This window comes from Crinia signifera, chromosome 4, assembly GCF_055691185.1.
Source record: "Crinia signifera chromosome 4, ASM5569118v1, whole genome shotgun sequence".
NCBI lineage: Eukaryota > Metazoa > Chordata > Amphibia > Anura > Myobatrachidae > Crinia > Crinia signifera.
In genome coordinates, this window is record NC_139220.1 from 167,303,300 (window position 1) to 167,326,764 (window position 23,465).

Here is a 23,465-nt window from a genome sequence, read left to right on the forward strand (position 1 = left end):
ATGATTCTGTCCATAATTTCTCTATTACATCCTAGAAAGCGAAAGAATGAATCTGGTTGCTATGGGCAAAATCGCCTCTCTTCATTTTTAGAAGCTTTAGTAAGTTTTCCCCATATTGTGCATGGGAGGGCATTTTATAGAGTGGGTGCAGAACGTTATCCACGATTAGAAGCTGGTAATTAGTGTGGATGATAGATGCTGATCTTTCAAAATGAATGAATGGTGTTATTACAGTAATGAGGCAAGTCTGCATGTCGTTTGAGCTGATCAGTAACAATTTGTGGTTTAAACTACAATAATGTAACTGTGCCCACTTACAGTAGAGATATAACTTGAGGATATTTGCTTGTGGTAGTTATCACACCTGTGATCCTCTTTTCATGCCTGCAGGGATAAATGCCTGCCAATGTGCATCTGTCAGAGACCGCTCTCAAGTGCTGCCAGATTCACTGTGACAAGCCTCCTGGGATGGCTCTTATATAATTGTCATATCCTTATTTGTTCTCTGTTCCCACAACATGACAAGGCTGTGGTGTCAGTGGCTGCCAGCTACCACAATTCATCAGCAGACTGTATAGGGCCAGAAGGCATAAATATTGGCCATATCGGAGCACAGTGGCCTGGGACTGATAGCAGTTCCTATAGACATGGGTTTTGTATTCCTCCATCCCACTTGTAAAGATGACATATTGTCCTCCTTTATTTCCCTGCTTGGCCCAAGGGTTTCTGCTAGTGAAGAGATTAGTCACCGTTAGTAAAACAGCGGACTCATTTTCTATCTGACCTTCTGTCATGATCTGTGTTTTGTAATGACAGGTATTATACCATAAAACCAATCCGTGCAGCATGCGCCTATTCCCACTCAGCTTTTATTATAGTCATTCATAAAAAGGTTGCCTTTAAATAATTATCATTATAGTAAACTCTGTAGTAAGAAGTAAACACAGACTGCAATGCTTTATAATTAGCAGGGCACAGGCATGTTAAAATAATAACATGACATTGTATTTACCGCCTTTTAACCCTTTCAGATCCAGCGACTAGTCAGGCTCAACAGCCCTAGTGCTAGTAGCAGGTCCAATGGCGGCGAACCACTTTAAAATAAGAACATTAACATTATTCAACATTCAATGTAGACCATTTTTGAATAAAAAATAAAATTGCAATTAATTTAAACATTTTAACCAGACTGTTTGAATTGAAAAATGTTTTTGGGACTGCAAAGGGTTAAAATAACTTTGACATGCTTAGTACAGGTTTACTGTTATTCCTGGTGGGATACTCTGAAGGCCCCCATACACTAGGCATAGGTATTGCCAACTCCCCGGCCCCTGGATCACATGTAATATATATTGTATTTTGTTCTTTTGCATACAATATATTGTATGCCATCCCAGCCAGGGCTGCCGGATCCAACAAATCCTGCAAAAACACATTGAAGTAGGGAGAAGTCCCCAATCCCATGAGATATTGCAGGTCCAGCACCTGCTTATTGGTGATTATTCACAAAGACCAACATAAACGAGTATCTGGGCTAATAGGATAGCTCCCGGCGAACCTAATAGCAGCGGTAAAGTAACATTGCTAATAGTACACCCCACATAGCATGTGCGTCACATGCTAGGCTGGTACCGGAATTTTGGCATTGTTCAGTAAGTGTTGGATGTATGAAACGCTGCGCGATGTTGGTTGATAGATGTACAGAAACGCTATAGGCCTTAGTTGCAAGCAAAGCAAAAAAAACCTCACAACTGTGCAGAACCATGTTGCACTGCGGGTGGGGTGAAATAACATTCAGAGCGATTTAGATCTTAACCCCATAATATCCGCTACTGGGCATGATGTAATAGCATCAGAGGTCAGCGGCCTTGCAATATGCATGCCGCACGTGTGCATTTTTTAAAGGGACAATCATTTACAAGGCAAAGGGTATCCCGCGCAACTGATTGATTCAAACAGTATTACATCCAGCTCCATGCGTCTTTTTACTTTCAATAAAAATGTGATGGAATATTGGTCTATTTTTTAGATGTGGACAATGCATGTTTCTTTAAATAAGTACCTACTTTTTTTTTTTTTTTTTTACAGATAGTACATATTTACAATTAGTACATGTAACGTAACCCTTTGAATCCCAACATCTCTGAGAGAGATGAGCAAAATATCCACTAAAAATGCCAGCATCGCTCACATTTGTTATATACTGTAAATTCAAATAAATGTATAAAAAATAAAACATTATATTTCCTATGTAAGGTAAACATTAAAGATCCATTATGATGAACAAACATGTTTGCTTGGCAATTTACACAACTATTTGGCACTCAATTCACTTGGCACTCAAAGGGTTAAACATATAGTATACATTGCAGAAACTATTTATTAGTGTAGCACATTTAAACACCACACACTAGGTACCAAATCATTTTACTTGACCTAAAAGCCTCTTGGGTTTTGAAGCATCAAAGTATTTGATGTTTAGAGCTTCTCCAGTAACAGAGAAAGCTTTGGAAATATATGTACGGTTTGGTGGGTGCTTGTCACTTTTCTTTACACAACCCTGTCAAACATTTGATGAGAAATGGCTGATTCAGTTAACTGCAGTTGTATTGTAAGCTGCAGGCCTGTCTCTAATCTTGCTTGACAAACTTTATTCAACTTTACAAGATCACATCTTTATGTAACAACGGGAGGCTGGCGCTGGCATCCACTCACCATTCGCATTCAGTAGTTTATTGTAAGCAATGACGTTCCCTTGCTTATCAAAATACACGTTTCTGTTGCTAATAAGCATCCATATTGTTAGTAAAACACTAGCCATCAGCTAATTCTATGCAATTTACTTATTATTTACCTTTGTTAACATTAAACCCTATAATAATACTTAGAGTGCCATGCAGCTTTGTGTTTGACAGGAAAACATACAAAAAAAAAATCACCCAGATTATAGATGCAATAATAGCCAAGAAATGGGTCAACCCAGTCTTTCTATTAGACAATTGGCTAGATTTCATTTGTACATGTCTCAGTACTCTGTTATTATGCTGACATAGGACACCACAGAGAAAATGTTATGCTAAACTCTCTAATACATACTGTGCTGTTACAGAAATCTGAACGTATATTTTATTATTACAGTGACTCACAGTGACCTGCTGTGTAATCTCCGACACTGGAGACCCAGGCACCATGTCTGGGTTACAGCATTTGGCCTTGCAGTGCTGACTACATTCTCTTCCTTCAATGTCAACAAGATTATAAGCAAATTATTATTATTTTTAATCCCTTGAAGTTAGCTTTATAATTAACCCAGTCAAGTATGTATTTTAGCATTCTCCATTTTGTTACATGCATGATAATGTCAAATAGTCTACAGTATGTATAATAATAAAGAACTCTATGGTGATTCTGTCTGAAAATTACAGTGGTAGTTATAGGTTCTGGTTTTGAGGCACTTTTCCAGTAATAAAATGTCCCTTTTCTCTTTCCTGTTTCCCAGGAGAGCAATGTGAAGTGAGCTCACGGGCTGGTCGCTGTGTCCCTGGGGTCTGCAAGAATGGAGGCACCTGCATCAACCTGCTCATTGGTGGTTTTAAGTGCAAATGTCCCCCAGGAGAGTATGAGAATCCGTACTGTGAAATGACCACTAGAAGTTTTCCTCCACAGTCTTTCATTACATTCAAAGGCTTAAGACAGCGCTTCCATTTCACTGTCTCGCTAATGTAAGTTTACAGCGCGCATTAATGGCTACACACGTTGGAAATAAGATTTAAATGAATCCGTATAAACAGTTTGAGATTTCTATTCAATATTTATTTACATAATTTTGTTCTATAAAGACCAATTAGTCACATATCTTATATTATATGATGTACATTTTCATACCCTCCAACATCTGGAGGGCAGAAATCGGTGCACATTCGGAAAGGGGCGTGGGCAAATGGGCGTGGTCAGTGGAAAAGTCCCCTTTCCGAATGTGTATTGGCGTCAATTCACATATACCCGTGGCCCCAGGATGACCCGGGTATCCTGTTAGCAGCATTCACCTGCTTCATGTGCCCCCCAGGGCCTTCTCAGCTGCCCATCAGCTCAAATCCTGCACCAGCAGCGCCTGTGCTCTGTGGTGTGCACTCGCTTTGCCTTCACCTGGGAACGCAGATGAGGTGCAGGGGTTCCGGGGAGAAAATACTAAGCCGTCCCGCCGAGTCCCCCTGCAGCGCAACCTGGGAAATGTAGTCTTGGCAGGCCACTCACATTCCCCAAAGAGCAGCAGGCAGTGTAACAGAAGAAAAGTGCAATTCCCAGAGTTGGAGGAGCCACCTATCAAAAATCGGTACAATTGGTACAGTTAGATTTAGCCGGTACAGACCATTAAACAAACGGTACTGTACCGGCTAAATAGATACAGTTGCAGGGTATGGATTTTTCCTTGTGCGGACAGCGTTTGTGTTGTACGGTGATTCAATGCTTTTTGCAAGCTGTGACAGCAAGCAGTGCTGACTGCTTGCTGTCACAGCTCGCACATTCCCTATACAACTACCCCCCTCCCCTGCACACCCCGTTTCCACCTTGCTGGATTTATCTGTACAATTTGTCTGGTGAGAACATAAATCAGTTTGTGTTTTGGAGTTTGACAATCAACCATTTCCTCCTATATGCTGAAAAATTTACAAAAATAATTGTTTGGGTAAAAATGTTAAAATGGATTTAAGCAAATTGTCTGAATGAGCATTGTCTGTATTCCAGTGTGTGGGAGCAAATGTTCTATTCTCATATGCTCCCATACATATCCAGATTTTTGTTCCCACCAGATAAATTGGACAGACAAATCTGTAGGTGTGTACCCAGCTTAAGGGAAGGAACAGATCTCAGTATAATTATCAGTTCTTTGCCCGTGTTCTTGGCTCCAAGGCAATTCGTTTGATATAAATGAAGCCGTCTTTCTGTCAGAGAGATGATAAATCAAGAACACAGCTGCCGAGGGTTAATTTACACAGTCCCAGATTGCCAAATGCTGCATGCAGAATATACATTTGTTTTCAGATCAATTATTGTTTATGTTGAAATGTGTAAATTCTAACACGTACTGTAAATGATGTAGTGTTCTGCCTTTGTTTATGGTTACATTGTAATTCATTGTTAGCTGTAGCCATTTAATCCCCCAAACCAAATCAGCTGAAGTAAGTATAGTAGTATACACTGAATTATATATTTTCTTTTTTGTGCCTTGAAACCTATGGGAGAAACAGTGCTATAAAAATAAAATGATTTATTATTATTATATTATACACTCTGTTAATAAATTCTGCAACCCTGAGATTGATTTGGGAATGGGCAACTGATACATGTTTAAGTGCTTCCGATCAACTTTGCTGCAGGGGTGCTTCCATGTCCCCTCATGTGACACAGCTGCCCATAACAGCATCTGTCACTCCATGTTTTCTCAAATATAGCTGTGGCACAAAATATACCAAGGACTCCGGCACAGTGCCACAGTGTCGTCTTTGATGTTACTGTGTTCTAGAATACATGGCCGGGGAGCCATGGTAAACTTCTAGGTTCAGGACATGCATGTTGGCCCCCTCCACTCATGGACCTAAATATATTAGAGATACGCTGTTGCTTTGTAGATTGTTTGTAGACACACTGTACAAAAAAACATTGCTGCATATGTCTACCTACTAGTGCATGGCAAATCACTTATGAGACCAATTATGGTCGGGTTTAGCAGTGTATAGCAACTACACCTGACCAAAGTAATAAGCACAACATGAAAAGTCTCACTTTTTGTGCAATTTAGTTTAACACCCCTGGGGTGCGAGCTGAAATGCCAGTGCTGGCAGGCGATGTCGCCCAAACGGAGCTACAGTTGAATAGCTTGGTTTGGCGCCATCTGTTGGCTACCTGTGCACTTACATTTGAATTCCCCCTGGCAGAGAGTTCAAAATATTCCTTATTAACAAACAATTCATCTCTTATGCAGGATTTATGGTGACCATTACCTTACAGCCACTACGTGGTAATAAATGTCTGTGTTTTTCAGACTAGCTCAGTTTACTTTTTGTTTTATGAACCTTTACAGTGTCATTAAGTGTAAAGAACATGTGGGCCTTTGTTTCAGGTTCGCTACCAGGGAGAGGAATGCACTGATACTTTACAATGGCAGATTTAATGAAAAACATGACTTCATTGCACTAGAAATCATCGAGGAGCAGATCCAACTGACCTTCTCAGCAGGTGGGTAAAACAAGAAATGTCAGTTTACCCCAGTATGCTATTTAAAAGATAATAGAAACCAATAATGTAATTTTTGGTGCAGTTAGGCAAAATAAATAAAATCTCTAAAGTTCTGTTATCCACGTTCTACTGTCCATCTGGTTGTGTCTACAATACCCCTTTGGCCAGTGCGACATAAGCACATGCACAAAAACACACATTAAACACTCTGTAATTGGGGGCTTCAGCATGAGTGTAATTCGTAAATTCACCTTTTGCGCACATTACATGTGTTTTATTGTAAAACTTTATTGCATTATCTCACATTTTATCCTGTTAAACTACTGCCCAGCCAATACTGTCATCTGATCAATGTAATGATTAATAATTAGACTAACACCCTTAGCAAATAATGCTACATATCTTATACAGTATATACATCATGTATTATTTGTGCATTTTTAATGAAGAACCGCAAAATCTGAATCTCTTTAATGTACAATGCCATTTGTTTTTCAGTTAAACCGATTGTACGGCTCTCTTTTTATATTCAGACAGATTTTGTATACACGCCATTCCACTACAGCATGTAATTTCATACAATATCACTGTGAAAGTTATAATTACGGTGCTTGCTTCTCACATTTGCTATTACAAACTTCCCACCGCTGCATGTCGTCGCAAACAACGTGCATTTAATATATATTCTTAGCAGGCTTCCTGTGGTGTTTTATAGTATACCAATCTACAAGGCTGCTGGATATTTTGTTCTTCATCAATTAGTAGAGCTTAACTTGGCTTTATTTAATTTCACACGCACACAAAACAAAATGCTGCCATATTGTATTAGTCTTGCCTCGTTTTTTTTATTTTTTTATGGGCGGTTTTACATGTAGGAGCATGTGTCTGGTTTTACTAGACCTTAGGGATAATATGACACATTTATTTATCTATTGCTGGTAGTGGATTAATTTATTGGCATTTCGAGTCTAAACCAGAACTCCCAGTGTCTTCATGGAATGAGAAGCTTGTTACCCTAAAGGGTGTGTGAGAATCAGTTTGGCTACATTGTTACAGGATCCTTGTTCAGATGTTTGGATTTAGTGGTTGGGTGTTTGTGTGGGAGGGGCACAGGCATAACATGAAAGTGCCCGGATGGAAAACTGTGTGGAGAACAGGCTATGACAGCCAGATACATATCCATATTTATTTCCCATCATTTTTATTAAACATTTTGCAAAGCATTTAGTAATTGCTGTCGTTTTTTGGCAGTAGGATTGTGGGACTTTGGTTGTCTATGTGGTAGACTATGACTGATTAGCATAGGTTTGGCCAAGGAATAGACTGCTTGGCAGCAGATTTTAAACACAATAATCCACCTGGTGTTTACTGTGCTACAGCGTAGTGTGAAGGTTACAGTGTCCGTGCCATGCTGGTGATATTGTGCGTTTTTATTTACAGTCAGTAATCATTACCACACTTTGTTTTGCCCCTATCTTTGTGTATAATGCATGGAGTAGTTCAGCATGTGGTGGAGTTGCTGGGATAACTTATACAGTAGTTTATTGCTATTCCATAATCAGATTGTCAGCCTAGTAAAAGCAACACACAGTGGGCCTGATTCACACCTGTTTGCTAGGCTGCATATATTCGCAGCCTAGCAAATAGGTCATCGCCGCCCCACCGAACGCCCGGCCTGTGCCGCCCGCATCCCCTCACTAACATGTATATGTGAACACATCCCCTCGCATGCGGCCGAAGGGTAGATCAATCTTTTGATGGTCACCGACCATGTAATGATTTTTCCTCCCCTTTGGAAATGAGTCAGTCTGAACTGACTTATAGGCAGAAAAAGGGGTGGGGGCGGGCGCTGACATCATGTGACGTCAGCCGCCCACCCCTAGCAGGCATTGACCCACCTGCGTCTCCAGGGGAAATGCCCAGCATTTTCATGGGGCTCTCCTGCAAGCTCCCTTCCCTCCCCAACCCATACGAACGCCTCGGCGAGGGGGATACTCACCAAAGGCATATACACAGGGGGCTGCACATGCGCAGGAGTGCCGGACGGGGTCCCGACAGGCATTCACCCGACGTCGGGATCCCGACTGTCAAAACACCGACAGCCGGGTTCCCGACAGCCGTCGGCTATTTCCCCTCATTGGGGGTCCACGACCCCAATAGAGGGAGAATAGAATAGGTGGCTTGCGTAGAGAGCCACTGTGCCTGCAAGGGGCTTTGTTGCGCTCGCCATGCTGTCTGGGTCTGGCCAGTCGGGATAATGACTTCAGGATCTCGACTGTCAGCCCCCTATACCACACCCCATGCGCAGACAGAATTTGGACCGGGTCTGAATTGGCCACCGTGTTTCCCTAATCCAGTCTTTAGGGGACGCTAATGCTGAGTACACACCTAAAGATGGATATATCCAATCTATCTGGTAATGTATGGAAGCAATGGAACAATCACCCAAATGCTGGAAAAGTTACAAAAACAATTGTTTGGATAAGTTTGTTAAATCAAATGGATTTAACCTGTTTGTCTGAGTGACCATTGTTTGTTTTCCAGTGATTGTTATATGCTCCCATACATTACCAGATTTTTGTTCTCTCCAGATAGATTGGACAGATATATTTATAGGTGTATACCCAGCTTTACACTGCATGTTGTTCATATCAACTCACAAATAAAATGAGTACCTTCTGTAGACCATAACACGCGTGGTATGCCCAAAAGTTTACTGGGCTCAGCTGTGCTGCCGCAGTGGGCTGTCCGAGAACTTTCTGGGCATACCACAAAACAGTATGTAGGTGCGTGCCAGTGTTGCCTCCAGCACTCTCGCGCACCTACATACTGTATACCCGCATCCTCTCCCCCCCATGGCACTCGCTGCCGGGAACTCACCTCCACCGCTGCGGATCATAACTCGCCTCAGCCGCTACTACTTCTGGCTGGGCTGCAGCACTACCTGCAGGAGGTAGAAGGTAGTGGCTGTAGCTTGAATGGTGGGTTTTCCTGGGGCAGGACAAACCTGCCCTGGTAGGTTTGTCCTGCCCCAGGAAAACCCGTCACTCAAGGGGTTAAATACACCTGTGCTTGAGCAAGTACCATAGATCAGGAAAACATACACTTCTGGATTTTGGAAATTAATTTGGGAAAAACTGGTCTAGGAGCATACATTTCCGTGCAGTCAGGTGTTTATTATATCAAACTGAAGTGAGAAGCTTGCTGGGTATGTTTGACTTTCAGGCAGCCGTGCCTTTATTTGCCTGCTTTTCTAAGGTTCAGCAAATGTTTGTCTTGCAGTAGTTACTCACCTGGAGGACACACTATTAAACTGTTTGATTTGGGCAATCTCACCCGGGTTTCTGTCACGTGCAGGTTAAATAGTTATTTTTTTCTTCTTCTTCAGACACATTCTGTGTATAATACAATGTGTGGTGGGGAAAAGTATATGATTTTGCTGTTGGTTTCTTCTTTATTCTCCCAGGGAAATGTACCAGGCAAAGAGGCATCCATTATGTAAGGGGACATTGGCAGAACTTTTTCCTCTTACAGATTTGCAATTGTTTTATTCCTGTGCCTGTGATAATACTGCAGATTATGTGCGGTATGTGTACAGGTTAGGGACAGCCACCATGTGATATTAATATGTAGCACATGTGTTGATGAATGAACTGAATTGTAGACATGGACTGGTGGTCTGTAACAGAGAAGGCAGTGTGAGAGTGACCGCTTTGCAGACTTGCCATTTATAAATACACTTGCATAGGGAAAATACATGCATTATACAGAGGGTATGGGTCATAGGGTCGACAGTAATTAGGTTTACAGTCAATAGGTCAACCACTATTGGTCGACAAATAAAGGTCGGCATAGTCAAAAGGTCGACTCAAGCAATATGAAAAGGGCAACAGGTTTTTTAATGTTTTTTTTTTGTGTTTGTCAACATGGACACGTATAAATGTACTTCTTCGCTCTCCATGCTTCGGCACAGTGCCTCGCTATGCTCGCTACAGGATTATATTCTCCTTCTATGTCCACGGGGATCGTTAAGTATGAAAAACCACCTAAACAAAACCATGAAAAACTCATGTCGACCTTGTTCATGTCGACCTATTGCTTGTGTTGACCTTTTGACCTTGTCAACCTAATGACCTTTTTCATATGTCAACCTTTTACCTGTCGACCTATTGACTGACAACCTAATTACCACACCTCTTACAGAGAGGCAGGGACATTGGTTGTACAGAATCTGAAATCACTGCAGTTATTCAGTAGCACAAAAGGGGCCTGATTCTGTGCCGAATGCAGGTGCCAGAGGGAAAAATTGGAGACGGCCATACACAAAAATGGAGATTGCTAGTGACATACTGATTGCTCAGATTCCTCTTCCTGTATGCACATCCCCAGATAACAATGGTATTTCATCATTCAGTTATCCTTCAAATTTCAGTTTGAGGCGTTAACTTTGTTACCTTACAATATTATGAGCAGGAGTTGTGTGCGAAGAATTCATATAGGTCAGTATACATGAAACGTTCTTTTCGCACTGTGATCACTGATGTGCACATTTTCACTGTTGCAGGGGAGAGCACTACTAAGGTCAGTCCGTACATTGTGGGAGGAGTGAGTGATGGCCAGTGGCATTCTGTTCAAGTACAATATTACAACAAGGTGAGTTACACTAATCTCTTTCCCCCATACTGTGTGTAAGATGTGAACCATAGCATAGAAAATGACTGTGATGTAATGAAATGGTCAATTATTTTGTCTCATTGATCTCTGCAGTATAGTGTGTTTACAAAAATGTTTGTAGTCATTAGATGATGAAAGGGACCAATTATTGCTTTTAAGCACTCTTCAGTCATTTCTCTGTGCACCTATATGGAGTGTGAACAAATAAATGAGCAAAGTTACATTGCCTTGCAGTGCTTTCACAATTAGTATTGCACATAAGAGAACTTAACTGGGCTCTGGGTTCTGTCATCTGGCAGGCCCTACAGTATTCCTCTTGGTCCTTTAGGCAGCATGGTGTCTATGGCGAACACACTGCCTGTAGGATGAATTCTGTTTGCATTACACTACTTGCAGGACCCAGACAGTTTATACAGCATCACGAATGGTGCAATGGTTAGTATTACTGCCTCACAGTGCTGAGGTCATGGGTTCGATTCCCACCATGGCCCTAACTGTGCGGAGTTTGTATATTCTCCCCGTGTTTGAGTGGGTTTCCTCCGGCTACTCTGGTTTCCTCCCAAAATCCAAAAATATACTGGTAGGCTAATTGGCTTCCAACAAATTAACCCTAGAATGAATGTGTGCGCATGTACATGTGGTAGGGAATATAGAGTGTAAGCGCCTCTGGGGCAGGGACTGGTGTTCAAATATACTCTGCAAAGTGCTGCGGAATATGTGTGTGTGTTATATAAGAAATAATACAGGACCTGCCACATCAGGTGGAACACTGGACCCATCAGAAGTCATTTTCTGCTTTAATGGTAATGAACTTATAGAAGTCAATGAATGGAGTGAAGTTTCAGTTATTAATAGGAGTTTTATGAACATGATGCTGTAAATGTTATTACAATTAACAAGCTAAGTTACGCACACAGAACATACAAATGTACTGTGCCAAACAAGGGATTGCTGGTTTTCTCTTTACAAAAACATTTGGGCCCTAGGTAAAAAAAAAAAAAATAATTAAAAGGCGATCATTGAAGTATGATCCAATGAATGTTGTCACAGCTTGTACTTTACTACGTGAATTGTGATATTTCGGTATATTCGTGTTTTTGGGGGGGGTTTACAATGTGATTTTATAGTTGGTAAACGTTTTGTTTTAGTATGATGCTCTATTGTAAGCATGTAAAATTGCATTTTTCAGACCGTGTACTCTGGCAATGTTTTTATAAACATTTCCATGTATTATTCATGCGTAGTCCTTTTATCTGTGTTAAGAGAACATTGCCCAGGAAATGTGAGTCTTGACAGTGCAGGAGAAGTTACCTGCAGCAGATTTCTCCACCCTAGTGCGGGACCAATGTAATGTCTTAGATCCGTTCAGATAAACACTCTTTTTAAAATGATTGGTAGAAGGAACAAAGACCTGTAGGCAAAGCGAAATGTGGAAAATATGTCTCGGTGACACGCAGTGGGTGACGTTGATGTTGGCTGTGCATTTGATTTCATGCTGAACAATGAGCTGAAAGCTAAGGTCTGAGATACTGCGGGAAAGGTGAACAAAAGGTGTGTCGGGACTCCTAAATAGGCCGCTCATGTTTCACTGGTGTATTATCTAGGCATTGGCGGAATATAACGTTACACCAGTACATATGGCCAGGGCCTGATAGTGTTTCAGGAATGTTCAGTCCCTGGTGTTTAATCGACATTTTTACTTGTTTCTTTTTATTCCAGGTTACTGGGCCCCAGTCCCCAGTGATTTCAGTGCAGGGCCCCAGTTACAGCTCTTTGTACTGACTTTATACATTAAACCACAATATTCTTTGAAAATGAGCTTTTGCTAATTACTCCAAATATTTGTAATTAGTTCTAGTAGTGTGTGTTTCACTGTGGGATGCAGGGTCATGATCTCTGAGGCTTTTCAGTCATTTTTATAGGTGCTAAAGAAATATTGCTTTCACTAACACATGGAACTTTATGAAAGTATTTTAATTACAGTACAACTATATTAGTGTTGAGTTTCTGTTCCCCGAAGGGTGCCTAGAGATAAATAAACCCTGTGGCTTTGGAGTTCTTGTTTTTTTAGACAAACAAGGATTGGTATTATATTTTGTTCTACTGTATGGGACACTTTTGTCCTTTTATTAACCACATGTTAAACCCTGTGGACCACATTGGGCTATGTGTAAGTATACTGTAATAGACCTTGTATATTTGCCTGTGGTGCATCAGAACAGATGTTGCTGAGTACGTAGTGCGGACCCACTCACCTGCGTGTGTGTCTGCGTACGTATATGTAATATATATATATATATATATATAATATATATGTGTAATACTTTGGCACTCTGGATGATCAAGACAACTCCCGGAGCGCTATAGGAAGCGCTCGTTTTGGTCTGGACTGGCACTCCCAGGGAGAGAAACTCCTCACTTGTGCCAGCCAGTCCAGGTATGATTAGCAAGGAATGCTAGCTCAGTCAGGCGAAACAAAATCCCCAATAAGCACAGCTTTTCAGGGATGCAAAAACACACCGGTTTCTCTGAACCTCTGTTTTCTCCAGAGAATGCATTTGTTTTCGGGCAACTTAATAGGGTTGCTGGGAAAAAAACACATCGGTGAAAAATCGTTATGGAGTGTCTATGTAATCAGTAGGTCTTCAGAATTGTTTCATCGCCCAATGATGTTTTGATGATAATTGGATACCCGTTTAATCTGACATCATCAGAGTTCAATATAGAGTGTGTTTAAAGTGTAGAAATGACTAAGAAGGTATTACTGTCCTTCGGTGATTGAAATGCGTTGGGTAGAACTATTATTGTGCTAATTTCATAGCAGATACATTACAATGCATTTGGAAGAAAAGCAAATCCTATTCAGACACACTAGGTGCCTCATTGGGGTCACTGATGTGCTTTAAATGTTTTCCCTCCATATACTCTGTTTGGACATCAACTTGCACATAGGAAAATTAAATAAAACCAAGAAAATAAAGTAAAACAATGGGCAGATGTTTTATTTCCAGTTTATTTATCCAGAGTAGTCGTCCTCTTAACTTATAAACATGGCAAATATATCTATTTTATAGCTAAGTGAAAAATTCCTTTGTGTTACAAGATCAGTGATGCAGCAAAGTGTACAAAGAAGTGACCAATTGCAAGTAATTCATTGACCTGAATCCTTAAGAGGCTTCACATATTTAATTCACTTTACTACTCAAGTGCCCACTGAGTTATTGTGCGCATCAGGAATATACACTACAAAGGAGATCTGTGCGGGCTCTCTTCGGGTGACTTCCTGGGATTGCTAATGATAGTGAATTAGCTCATTGCTCTTTGTATACATGTAAATAACACAGGACATATGAGCTTCCCTCTGCAAGAATACGACAACCACACTCATTTTTATGTTAAGCGAGACAGACATTTTTGGAGAGGTCACCAACAGTAAAACATTACATATGTGCAGAAGTGCTGTGTATTATTTCTGAGTTAATTCTGGGCATTATGTGGATACCACCAGCACACTGTACATAGAAAGCTAATACCAGCCTGAAGTCCTACTCTGTTTTGACTGCAGATTAGTACAATAATTTATCACTATAAACAGTTGTAATCCTTATATGGTACTGTCCCCTTCTTAGCTTATTGTGAATACTATGAGGGATTGCCTTACATAGGCTGTCTGCTTTATAAGCATCCCACAAGGATCCTGCACACAGAACAGTATTGGCAGTAACACTTTTACTGTTTATGCTATATACTGTATATACTTGTCTGCTTTCTTACTGTTTTCATGAAACACGTTAAATGCACTCTTGAATTATTTTGTAACCGGATTGAAGGTATACATTATCTGCTACACCTTTGCCCAGTTTTTTTGTATTTGGACAATATAGATGTAAGATTTAGTAAATGTATAATATGTACATACCCTCCAACATTTCCATCTAAAAAATCGGTACAGGGGTGTGGCCATGGTTAAAAGGGGGCGTGGCCTTCACCATTTTACTTTGGACTACATGTGCCAATTTCTTTGAGGCCCATTTTAATATAAATCCTGCGCTGGCTGTCCCTACCTCGTCAGCTTTGCGGGGTCTGGCCATAAAATCGCCGACTGTCCCCACTGTCGGGTTCTCCATGCTGCGGCACGTCCATGCTGTGGTGACGTCACGCAGCCCCTGAGGTGGCGGCTTGTGCTATTGCGGCCGGGACTTGTGGTCTCTGGACAGCCGACATCCTCCAACCACAGTCTCTCCCTGAGCAGCAGGGGGAGGCAAGCCTGTCACAGCCCTCCGCTGTGCACCCTGGGAGATGTAGTCCTGGCCGGCTGCTTCTCCATGCTCTCTGGGGAGCAGTCGGCAGTGTAATAAACTACATCTCCCAGAATCCCTCAGGCAGCTAAAGCTGATGTTAACAAAAACCGGTACATTCGGTACAGTTTATTTTAGCCGGTACAGACCGTTAAAAACCTGTACTGTACCGGCTAAAACGGTACAGTTGGAGGGTATGTATGTAGCAGAGGTAATCCTACTTGTAAACTTGTAGTAATTTGAGTTGTGTTATTCAGAACAGAATCATCTAGTCATTATCGTGTTCTCAGCATCATAACCCTGTGACATATCACATATATGTGACAAATAGTTCATCACATATTTTGCTTAAGTACACCCTTCCCGATTCTGCTGCCATATTAAAACTAAGGTCATTTTAGACAGGTTGTTGATAATTAAATGCATTTAATTAATTGATCCATCCAGGTGTTATGGGCCCCATACATCAACAAGCACAATTAATGGATTTCCAGATCCAGGGATTTTTTGGCCAGATAAATGGATTTTTCAATCTATTTGACTTGCCCACACATTACAGATTTATTTCAGTGATCGTCAGATTTTTCCATCTAAAGATTGCACCTTCATATCTGGAAATTGCCCAATCGATTGTCATTTCAGCTGTTCCTAATGTAAATAGATGAAGAAGACGAATTGGGAATGCCCACACATATAAAAAAGATCCGCAGATAATACCAGATTATTAAGAATGTTTAAAAATCTGATTAACCCCTTCATGACAGAGCCAGTTTGTGCCTTCATGACAGAGCCCTTTTTTTCAAATCTGACATGTCTCACTTAAGTGGGGATAACTTTTTTTTGCTTTTACTTATCCCAGTGATTTTGAGACTGTTTTCTCGTGACACATTGTACTTCAAGTTAGTGGTAAATTTGGGTCGATACAGTCTGTGTTTTTTTGTGAAAAATACCAAAATATCGTGAAAAAATGGAAAATTTAGCAATATGCAAAATGTCACATTTTCTGCTTGTGAGACAAATAATCATACCACTCAAAATAGTTAATAACTAACAAAGACCATATGTCTACTTTATGTTGCAATCATTATTTCAACTTCCTTTTAATTTTTTTGGACACTAGGAGGCTTCAAATATGACTAGCAAATTCTCAAATTTTCAAGAAAATTTCAAACACTGATTTTTTTAGGGACCAGTTCAGTTCTGATGTGACTTTGAGGGACTTGTATGTGAGACACCCCCATAAATGATGCCATTTCAAAAACTGCACCCCTCACAGTATTCAAAACAGCATTTTGGAAGTTTGTTAACCCTTTAGGTGTTTCACAGGAATTAAAACAAAGTGTAGGTGAAATTTCAAAATTTCATTTTTTTTTCGGATTTTCAATTTTAATACATTTTTCTAAGGAACACAGTACATTTTACTAGAGAAATGTGACTAAAAATTGATTCCCCCAATTCTTTGGTTTTCATAAATATCCTATATGTGGCCCTAGTGTGCACGGTGACCAAACCACAGGCTTCATAATAGAAGGAGCACCTACTTGATTTTGGAGACTCCTTTTTATGAGATTATTTTTTAGGCACCATGTAGGTTTCTAGGCACCATAAGATGCTAAAAGTTAGGAACCCCCCCACAAGTGACCCCATTTTGCAAACTACACCCCTCAGGGAATTCATCTAGGGGTATAGTGTACATTTCAAACCCCCAGGGGTTTCACCAATTGTGGTACAACTGGGCAGTGAAAATGAAAAAAAATAATTTTTCATTTTCACAGCTCAGTTGTATCAAAATTGGTGAAACCCCGGGGGGTTTGAAATGTACTCTATACCCCTAGATGAATTCCCTGAGGGGTGTAGTTTGCAAAATGGGGTCACTTGTGGGGGGGTTCCACTGTATGGGTGTTTCGGGGGTCATTCAACCAGAATCTGTGCTGCAAAATCCAAAAATCACTCCTTCCCTTCTGAGTCCTGCCATGCACCCAACTGGTATTTTTTGGTCACATGTGAGGCATTGCCGTACCCGGGAGAAATTGGGGCACAGATTTTGGGGTGCTTTGTCTCCTTCATTCCTTGTGAAAATGAAAAATTTTGAGCCAGATCTGCATTTTTGTGTAAAAAAATTTAATTTTTTACACAAAAATGCAGTTCTGGCTCAAAATTTTTAATTTTCACAAGGAATGAAGGAGACAAAGCACCCCAAAATCTGTGCCCCAATTTCTCCCGGGTACGGCAATGCCTCACATGTGACCAAAAAATACCAGTTGGGTGCATGGCAGGACTCAGAAGGGAAGGAGTGATTTTTGGTGGTGGAATGAATGGCGGGTGCTATGTCGCATTAGCAAGACCCCCGAAGCACCAATACAGTGGAACCCCCCCCACAAGTGACCCCATTTTGGTCACCAGCTTTGGGAGGGGGGCTGGCGCTGCGGCTGGCGGGGGGGTGGGAGGGGTGCTGGCGCTGCGGCAGCCGGGTGGGTGGGAGGGAGGGGGGCTGCCGGGTGGGAGGGGGGGGGGGCTGGCGATCGTTGGTGATCGGTGCGGTATACGCACACACACACACACACACACACACACACACACACACATATATATATATATATATATATATGTGTGTATATATATATATATATATATATATATATATATATACATATATATACACACACATATATATATATATATATATATGTGTGTGTATATATATATATATATACACACACATTTGCACATTATTTTTAATTTTATTTAATTTTTCACTTTTCCAGCAGCAGCATGATGCTGCTGCTGCTGCGGGGGGGAGGGGGGAGGAGGGGAGCGCAGCGTGCGCTCCGGACGTAGCGGTGGAGCCGCTGGAGCTGCTGCTGCTGCCGGGTGAGTGCCCGGCGGGTGGGAGGGGGGTGCTGCCGCTCGGTGGTGATCGGTGCTGCACCGATCACCACCGTTTTCTGTGTTACCGAGCGGCTTAGCCGCCGGTAACACAGGAAACGCTGTGATTGACTGTTCAGATTTGAACAGCCAATCACAGCGATCGCCGACCGGGGGGGGCACCCCTGCCCCCCCTGGGCGACGAGGGGGGATGTCTGCTGTCAGGGACAGCAGACATCTCCTAACTGTCACCGCGTCTATAGACGCAGTGACAGTTAGAATCCATGACGTACATGTACGTCAAATGTCGGGAAGTACTTCCCGACCATGACGTACATGTACGTCAAATGTCGTGAAGGGGTTAAGCAATCGATTGGCGATCCCGATTAATTTTTGATTGGGATTGCCAAAAGGGGGAGCCCACACATCTAAAATTAATTGTGGCAATCATCTCCAGATCTCAGGATTGTCACAATTAATTGCTGATGTATGGGGCCCATTACTGTACAAAAAGAGAGCTTTGGAAATGTGTAACTGAGGGGTAGATTTATTAAGCTCGGTGACGTGATAAAGTGTCTGCTTTTTATCACTGGCCAATCAGCTACTACCTGTCATTTTTCAAACCAAGCCTGTAACTTCTCAGGTAGGAGCTGATTGGCCGGTGATAAAAACCAGACACTTTATCACTTCACCGAGCTTAATAAATCTGCCCCAGAATGAGAAGATGCTAATTATAAAGTGTCCCATACACTAGTGTACTTGGACACTTTTTTTCATCTGATTCTAACGGATCGGTCAGATAAATTGGATGAAAAGTTTCCAATTTCATTTGTTTCAGCTTTGATCCAATGCGTGTTCCTGTGCACATAGGATCGGAGCGAGAGATTGCAAGGGCTGCACTCAAGATTTTCCACAGCCCTAACTGAGATTGCATACTACGTATCATATGCAAAAGGACTGCATACGATGTATCGTATGCGATCCTGCTGCCTGGGAAGCTGATGGGTGGTTCAAGGGAAATCGTATGCAACTTCTCCCTCCGAAAAGTTACTCAAGTGTATGGGCGCCTTAACCAAATTATGTAGCAATAACAATAAAACCAAGTCAGGACTGCTTCTTCCACGATTGAGGTGCTAGCCCTCATAAATAATACAAATTAGGACGTTTATTTGAATAGTAATTAATAAATACAATCAGATATATTAATAAAAACAAGACATATTCACGTATGTACTACACATAATCAATGGTTAATAAGATAATAAATTAATCAGGAAAAGATTGATCAATATAATTTTTTCCCCAAATTGATTTATTATTGACAGTGATGAAGTACAGGAGAAGCTGAAAGAAACAACCATTTTGAGAGCATGCTAGAGCTATTGGGCCTGATTCAGGGGTGGACACTTTTGCAGCAGTTGCCTCTTTGTGCTAATGCTGTGTCTGATTTTGCCCATTGGCACCCTCTTAGAACTGAGGATTACCATCACTGCATACTTAGATTTGATATTAATACTCGGCCACTAGATTTGTAGCTAGTAACCGTACATTTTTTGGGAGTGTCTGGAAAAACACAGATGTGTCCAGGCCTTTTCAGGGATTGTGTGTGACCCCAGCTCTGTCATTGATCAGCCCGACTGTCGCAGTCTTGTGGGAGGGTCAGAGTTCCGCACACTTTCACAGACTGAGGAAATCCTAAGACCTCTGCAGTTGCGCACAGCAGGGATCTGTTCTGAAAACCCACTGTACAGATCTCAGTTCTGAATTCATAAGTGGTAAGATGTAGGCAATATTAAAAAGGTATGGAATTGTGTTCCAGACTGCAGTACCATACATACCCCATTTACACCTTTCACATCGCAAATACCGGGTCACAACTGGGATTTGGACATGGGTACGTCTCAGGAGCTACCTGGAATTTGCAAGGTTCAGCTCCTCACAAGGTCAGACTGGGCGGGGCAGCGGTGCATCATTGAGGGTGGCAGGGGTGGGGTCAGCACTTGGTTGCTTTGTGGAAAATCCATCTCTGGCTCCAAGTAGCCTGCCTAGGGCCATGCAGGTCCCATAAAGATATCCTGGCTGTCCAAAACATTCCCAGAGGAGCGGATTTTCCACAAAGCAACCAAGTAGTCTGCCTAGGGCCAAACAGATCCCAAGGGCTATAAAGATATTAGTGTTCACTCTAGGAGTGACAGCGGGCAGGGCGCCGGGGGGCGGACCGGGCACGCCGACGTCACAGCAGGGGGCGTGCCCGGGCCGCCGACATCATGAAAGGGCCGTGTCCGGCCTGCCGACGTCATGAAAGGGGTGTGCCCGGCCCGCCGCCGTCATGATGAAAGGGGCGTGCCCGGGCCGCCGCTGTCATGAAAGAGTCTTGCCTGGGCCGCCGTCATCATCAAAGGGGGCGGGCCAGACCACCACCGTCATCAAAGGGGGGCGGTCCCGGCCCCTCCGAAGCCACTGTGCTGCCAGGGAAACGCCGGGCATCGCCGTGTACGGAGTTGCTGGGCTTCCCCGTGAGGCTTTTTTTAGCGGGGCGCTGCGAGAGTGGCAGGGCGCATTTTGCCCTTTAAAAATCGGGCAGGGCGGGAACACTATTCCCTGGCTGTCCAAAACATTCCCAGAGGAGCATTGCATGACCGTGTGATGTCATGACATCACATGGACCAGCGCTCACTCCCAAAGTTTTAATGTTTTTTGATAGGATAAACAATATTTGGACACGCTCAATGGACTCATGCACTCTATGTGGGCAGTCAGTTTACTGTAAATGTGACACAGGTATTAAGCCTACTTCTAAAAGACCAGTACTGATGTTGCTCTATCAATGCCGCCTGCAATTAGCAGTAAAAATATAGTTCTATCGGTTGTCTGAGGGAGGATTGGCCAAAACTGGTATCTTGTCTAGGGCCCCATAAGGTCTAAATCCACCTCTGCTTGGAGCTGACAGCATCTCCACCGCTACCTCCTTCATAGCGTGAACCCGTTCACACTGAACAGCAACCCGTTCCGACACCGGATTAACCCTTCTTTTAACCCAGGTCGGGATGCCGGGTTGCTGGACTCAGGATATTTGAAATGGCCTTTTCACATCACAGACCCATGTCAATGTGGCAACAACCTGGGATCAACCCAGGTATTTTTACGATGTGTAGGGGTAATACAGGAAAGCCATAGCAGAGAATCAACTCATTCAATTTGGACTATATGGTACAGATCTGCACTATATAGTGTCGCCTACAAAGTCTATTTTCTATTCCATTTTGATGCCGCGGGGCTGCGCATCGGGATTGAATGCCGCTGAAAACCATTCGATGTTTATTCAATTTGAATTTGACAAAATGTAATCAAAAGCTAGTCAGAATCACACCGTGTGTACGAGGATTAGGTTTCTTGAACACCTTTAAAAAGAAATCTGATGTGTAGGCTTATTCAGATTTCACATCAGCCGAGACCATTGCCAGCTATTGTAACTTATAACATCATTGCTGTTTCTTTCCTTTAGCAGTTTGTGATTTGTGTGTAGTTGTGCTATGCCATGATTCAAGGTAACACTTTCAAGTCCTTTCATTGAATATATTAAAGTTACAGTATTTGAAAAGAACTTTGTATTATTGTTTGTTTTTACTTGATCATTTTAATAAAAATCGGATAAAAAAAAAGATTTTATTAAAAAAACTGTTTCATTTATTTACTTTGTATGCAGCAACTGTGCAATTGCATGCTTACATAGAAAGAGGGGTCTTATGTAAATCGATTCATCAACTACTTTGATCTTCTGCTATGTATGTGTGTATGTATGTATGTATGTGTGTGTATATATATATATATATATATATATATATATATATATGTATGTATGTGTGCTGCTGTGTTATGTGCATCTTACTTGATAACTAAGGTGGTTCGCCCTGTTCCACCAGGGGGACTCCACAGGTCAGGGGGTGCTGTTCTGCAGCACCTGTCAGTGTACTGATTTTAGACTTTCACATTCCTACTCTTTAATCAACGGCATCACCTGACCGCGCCGATCTTCCCCTCATATACCAAAGCACCTTCGGTCACACACTCCTTTTATTTAAGGCACACATTTACTCTCATCTTTCTCATGAAGGAGCAAACCGCTTTGAGTAAGGTGTCTTGGCTGCAATATTGGAAGATTATGGGCTTGAATCCTGGGTAGCACAGTATTTGGAAATGTGTGCTTTAAATAAAGGAGGATGTGACTAAAGGTCCTGGGTATGATCACTAAGAAATGTGGGATTTAAAATAAGAGGCAGATGTATTAAGCTATTTAAGCCTGGAGGTGTGATAAAGTGGAAGGTGAGCCAACCAGCTCATAACTGTCATTTTCGGGCATGACCTGTAAATAGACAGTTAGGAGCTGATTGGCTGGTACTTTCTAACCATCCACTTTATCACTTCTCCAGGATTAATAAATCTGCCCCAGTGTAACTAAATGATAAAGAGCTCTCAAATTAAGTGGATTGGAATGAAAATAAATTTTTCTTAGTGTTTTGTAAGTAAAAAATATGGTATGCTTTTGTTGCTTTTAGTTACAGCTTTGAAACTCGGTACTTCTTATCCACGCACTGTCCATTTACTGTAAAGTGTATGCATTGTGTGCTGTCACTTTTAGCATCTTTGTACTAATTGTGGAGCCACACCTGCACATCTGGCTGCGTTTTGTGCTTGCTGCCAACTTCTGATACGTAGTAAAAGGCTACTCTTTCCCCAGACACTGTTCGTATCATATTTGCATTGAACTCTTTATTAATTACAACCAATGTTGTCTTATTCAGTGTGAGATATTGCCCATAGCAGCAACAGGTTGTGCTTCTCATTTATTCTAGAAAATAATAGCTAGAATCTTATTGGTTGCTATGGGCAACATCTCATCTAAAAATCTGCACTTAAGTAAATCTACCTCTGTGGAGGAGATGTACTATGCATTGGAGAGAGATAAAGTCCCTTCCAAATCTGACCCTAACTGTCATGTGACAGACTGCATTTGAAAAATGGTAGTTAGGGGCGGGCAGATACTTTATCTCTGTCCACTTTATCAATCTCCAAGGCTTAGTACATGCCTCTGTACTGTTGTTTTGTTCGGTTTATTGTAGTCAATGTGTGTGCAGTGGAAGATACGCTATATAATACAAACTCTCTTCTCTAAATTGAAAATTGTGCACATTGGACCTTATTCTGGTTCATGCGGTTCTCCGCTTGCATGGAGGACCGATGTTTCTCTTTTGTGCATGCACATTTCTGTGCATGCGTCCGCGGTGAACAGAGTGTTTGCCGGACTCACGCACCTACCACTGCGTGCAGGGGGTGTGGGTAGAACTGGCGGGCAGTCGCACCCATGGGAACACCTAGCTTTCCACCTTGATG

General features: G+C 41.9%; 1 protein-coding gene across 1 annotated transcript in view; it reads left to right on the plus strand.

The window, feature by feature from the left end:
* CELSR1 (cadherin EGF LAG seven-pass G-type receptor 1) overlaps positions 1 to 23,465 on the plus strand; it is a 180,388-nt gene that overhangs the window by 90,783 nt on the left and 66,140 nt on the right. Inside the window, 3 exon segments of the mRNA XM_083182922.1 lie at positions 3,500 to 3,722; positions 6,122 to 6,237; positions 10,802 to 10,890. Coding sequence (XP_083039048.1) covers positions 3,500 to 3,722; positions 6,122 to 6,237; positions 10,802 to 10,890 — 428 coding nt within the window.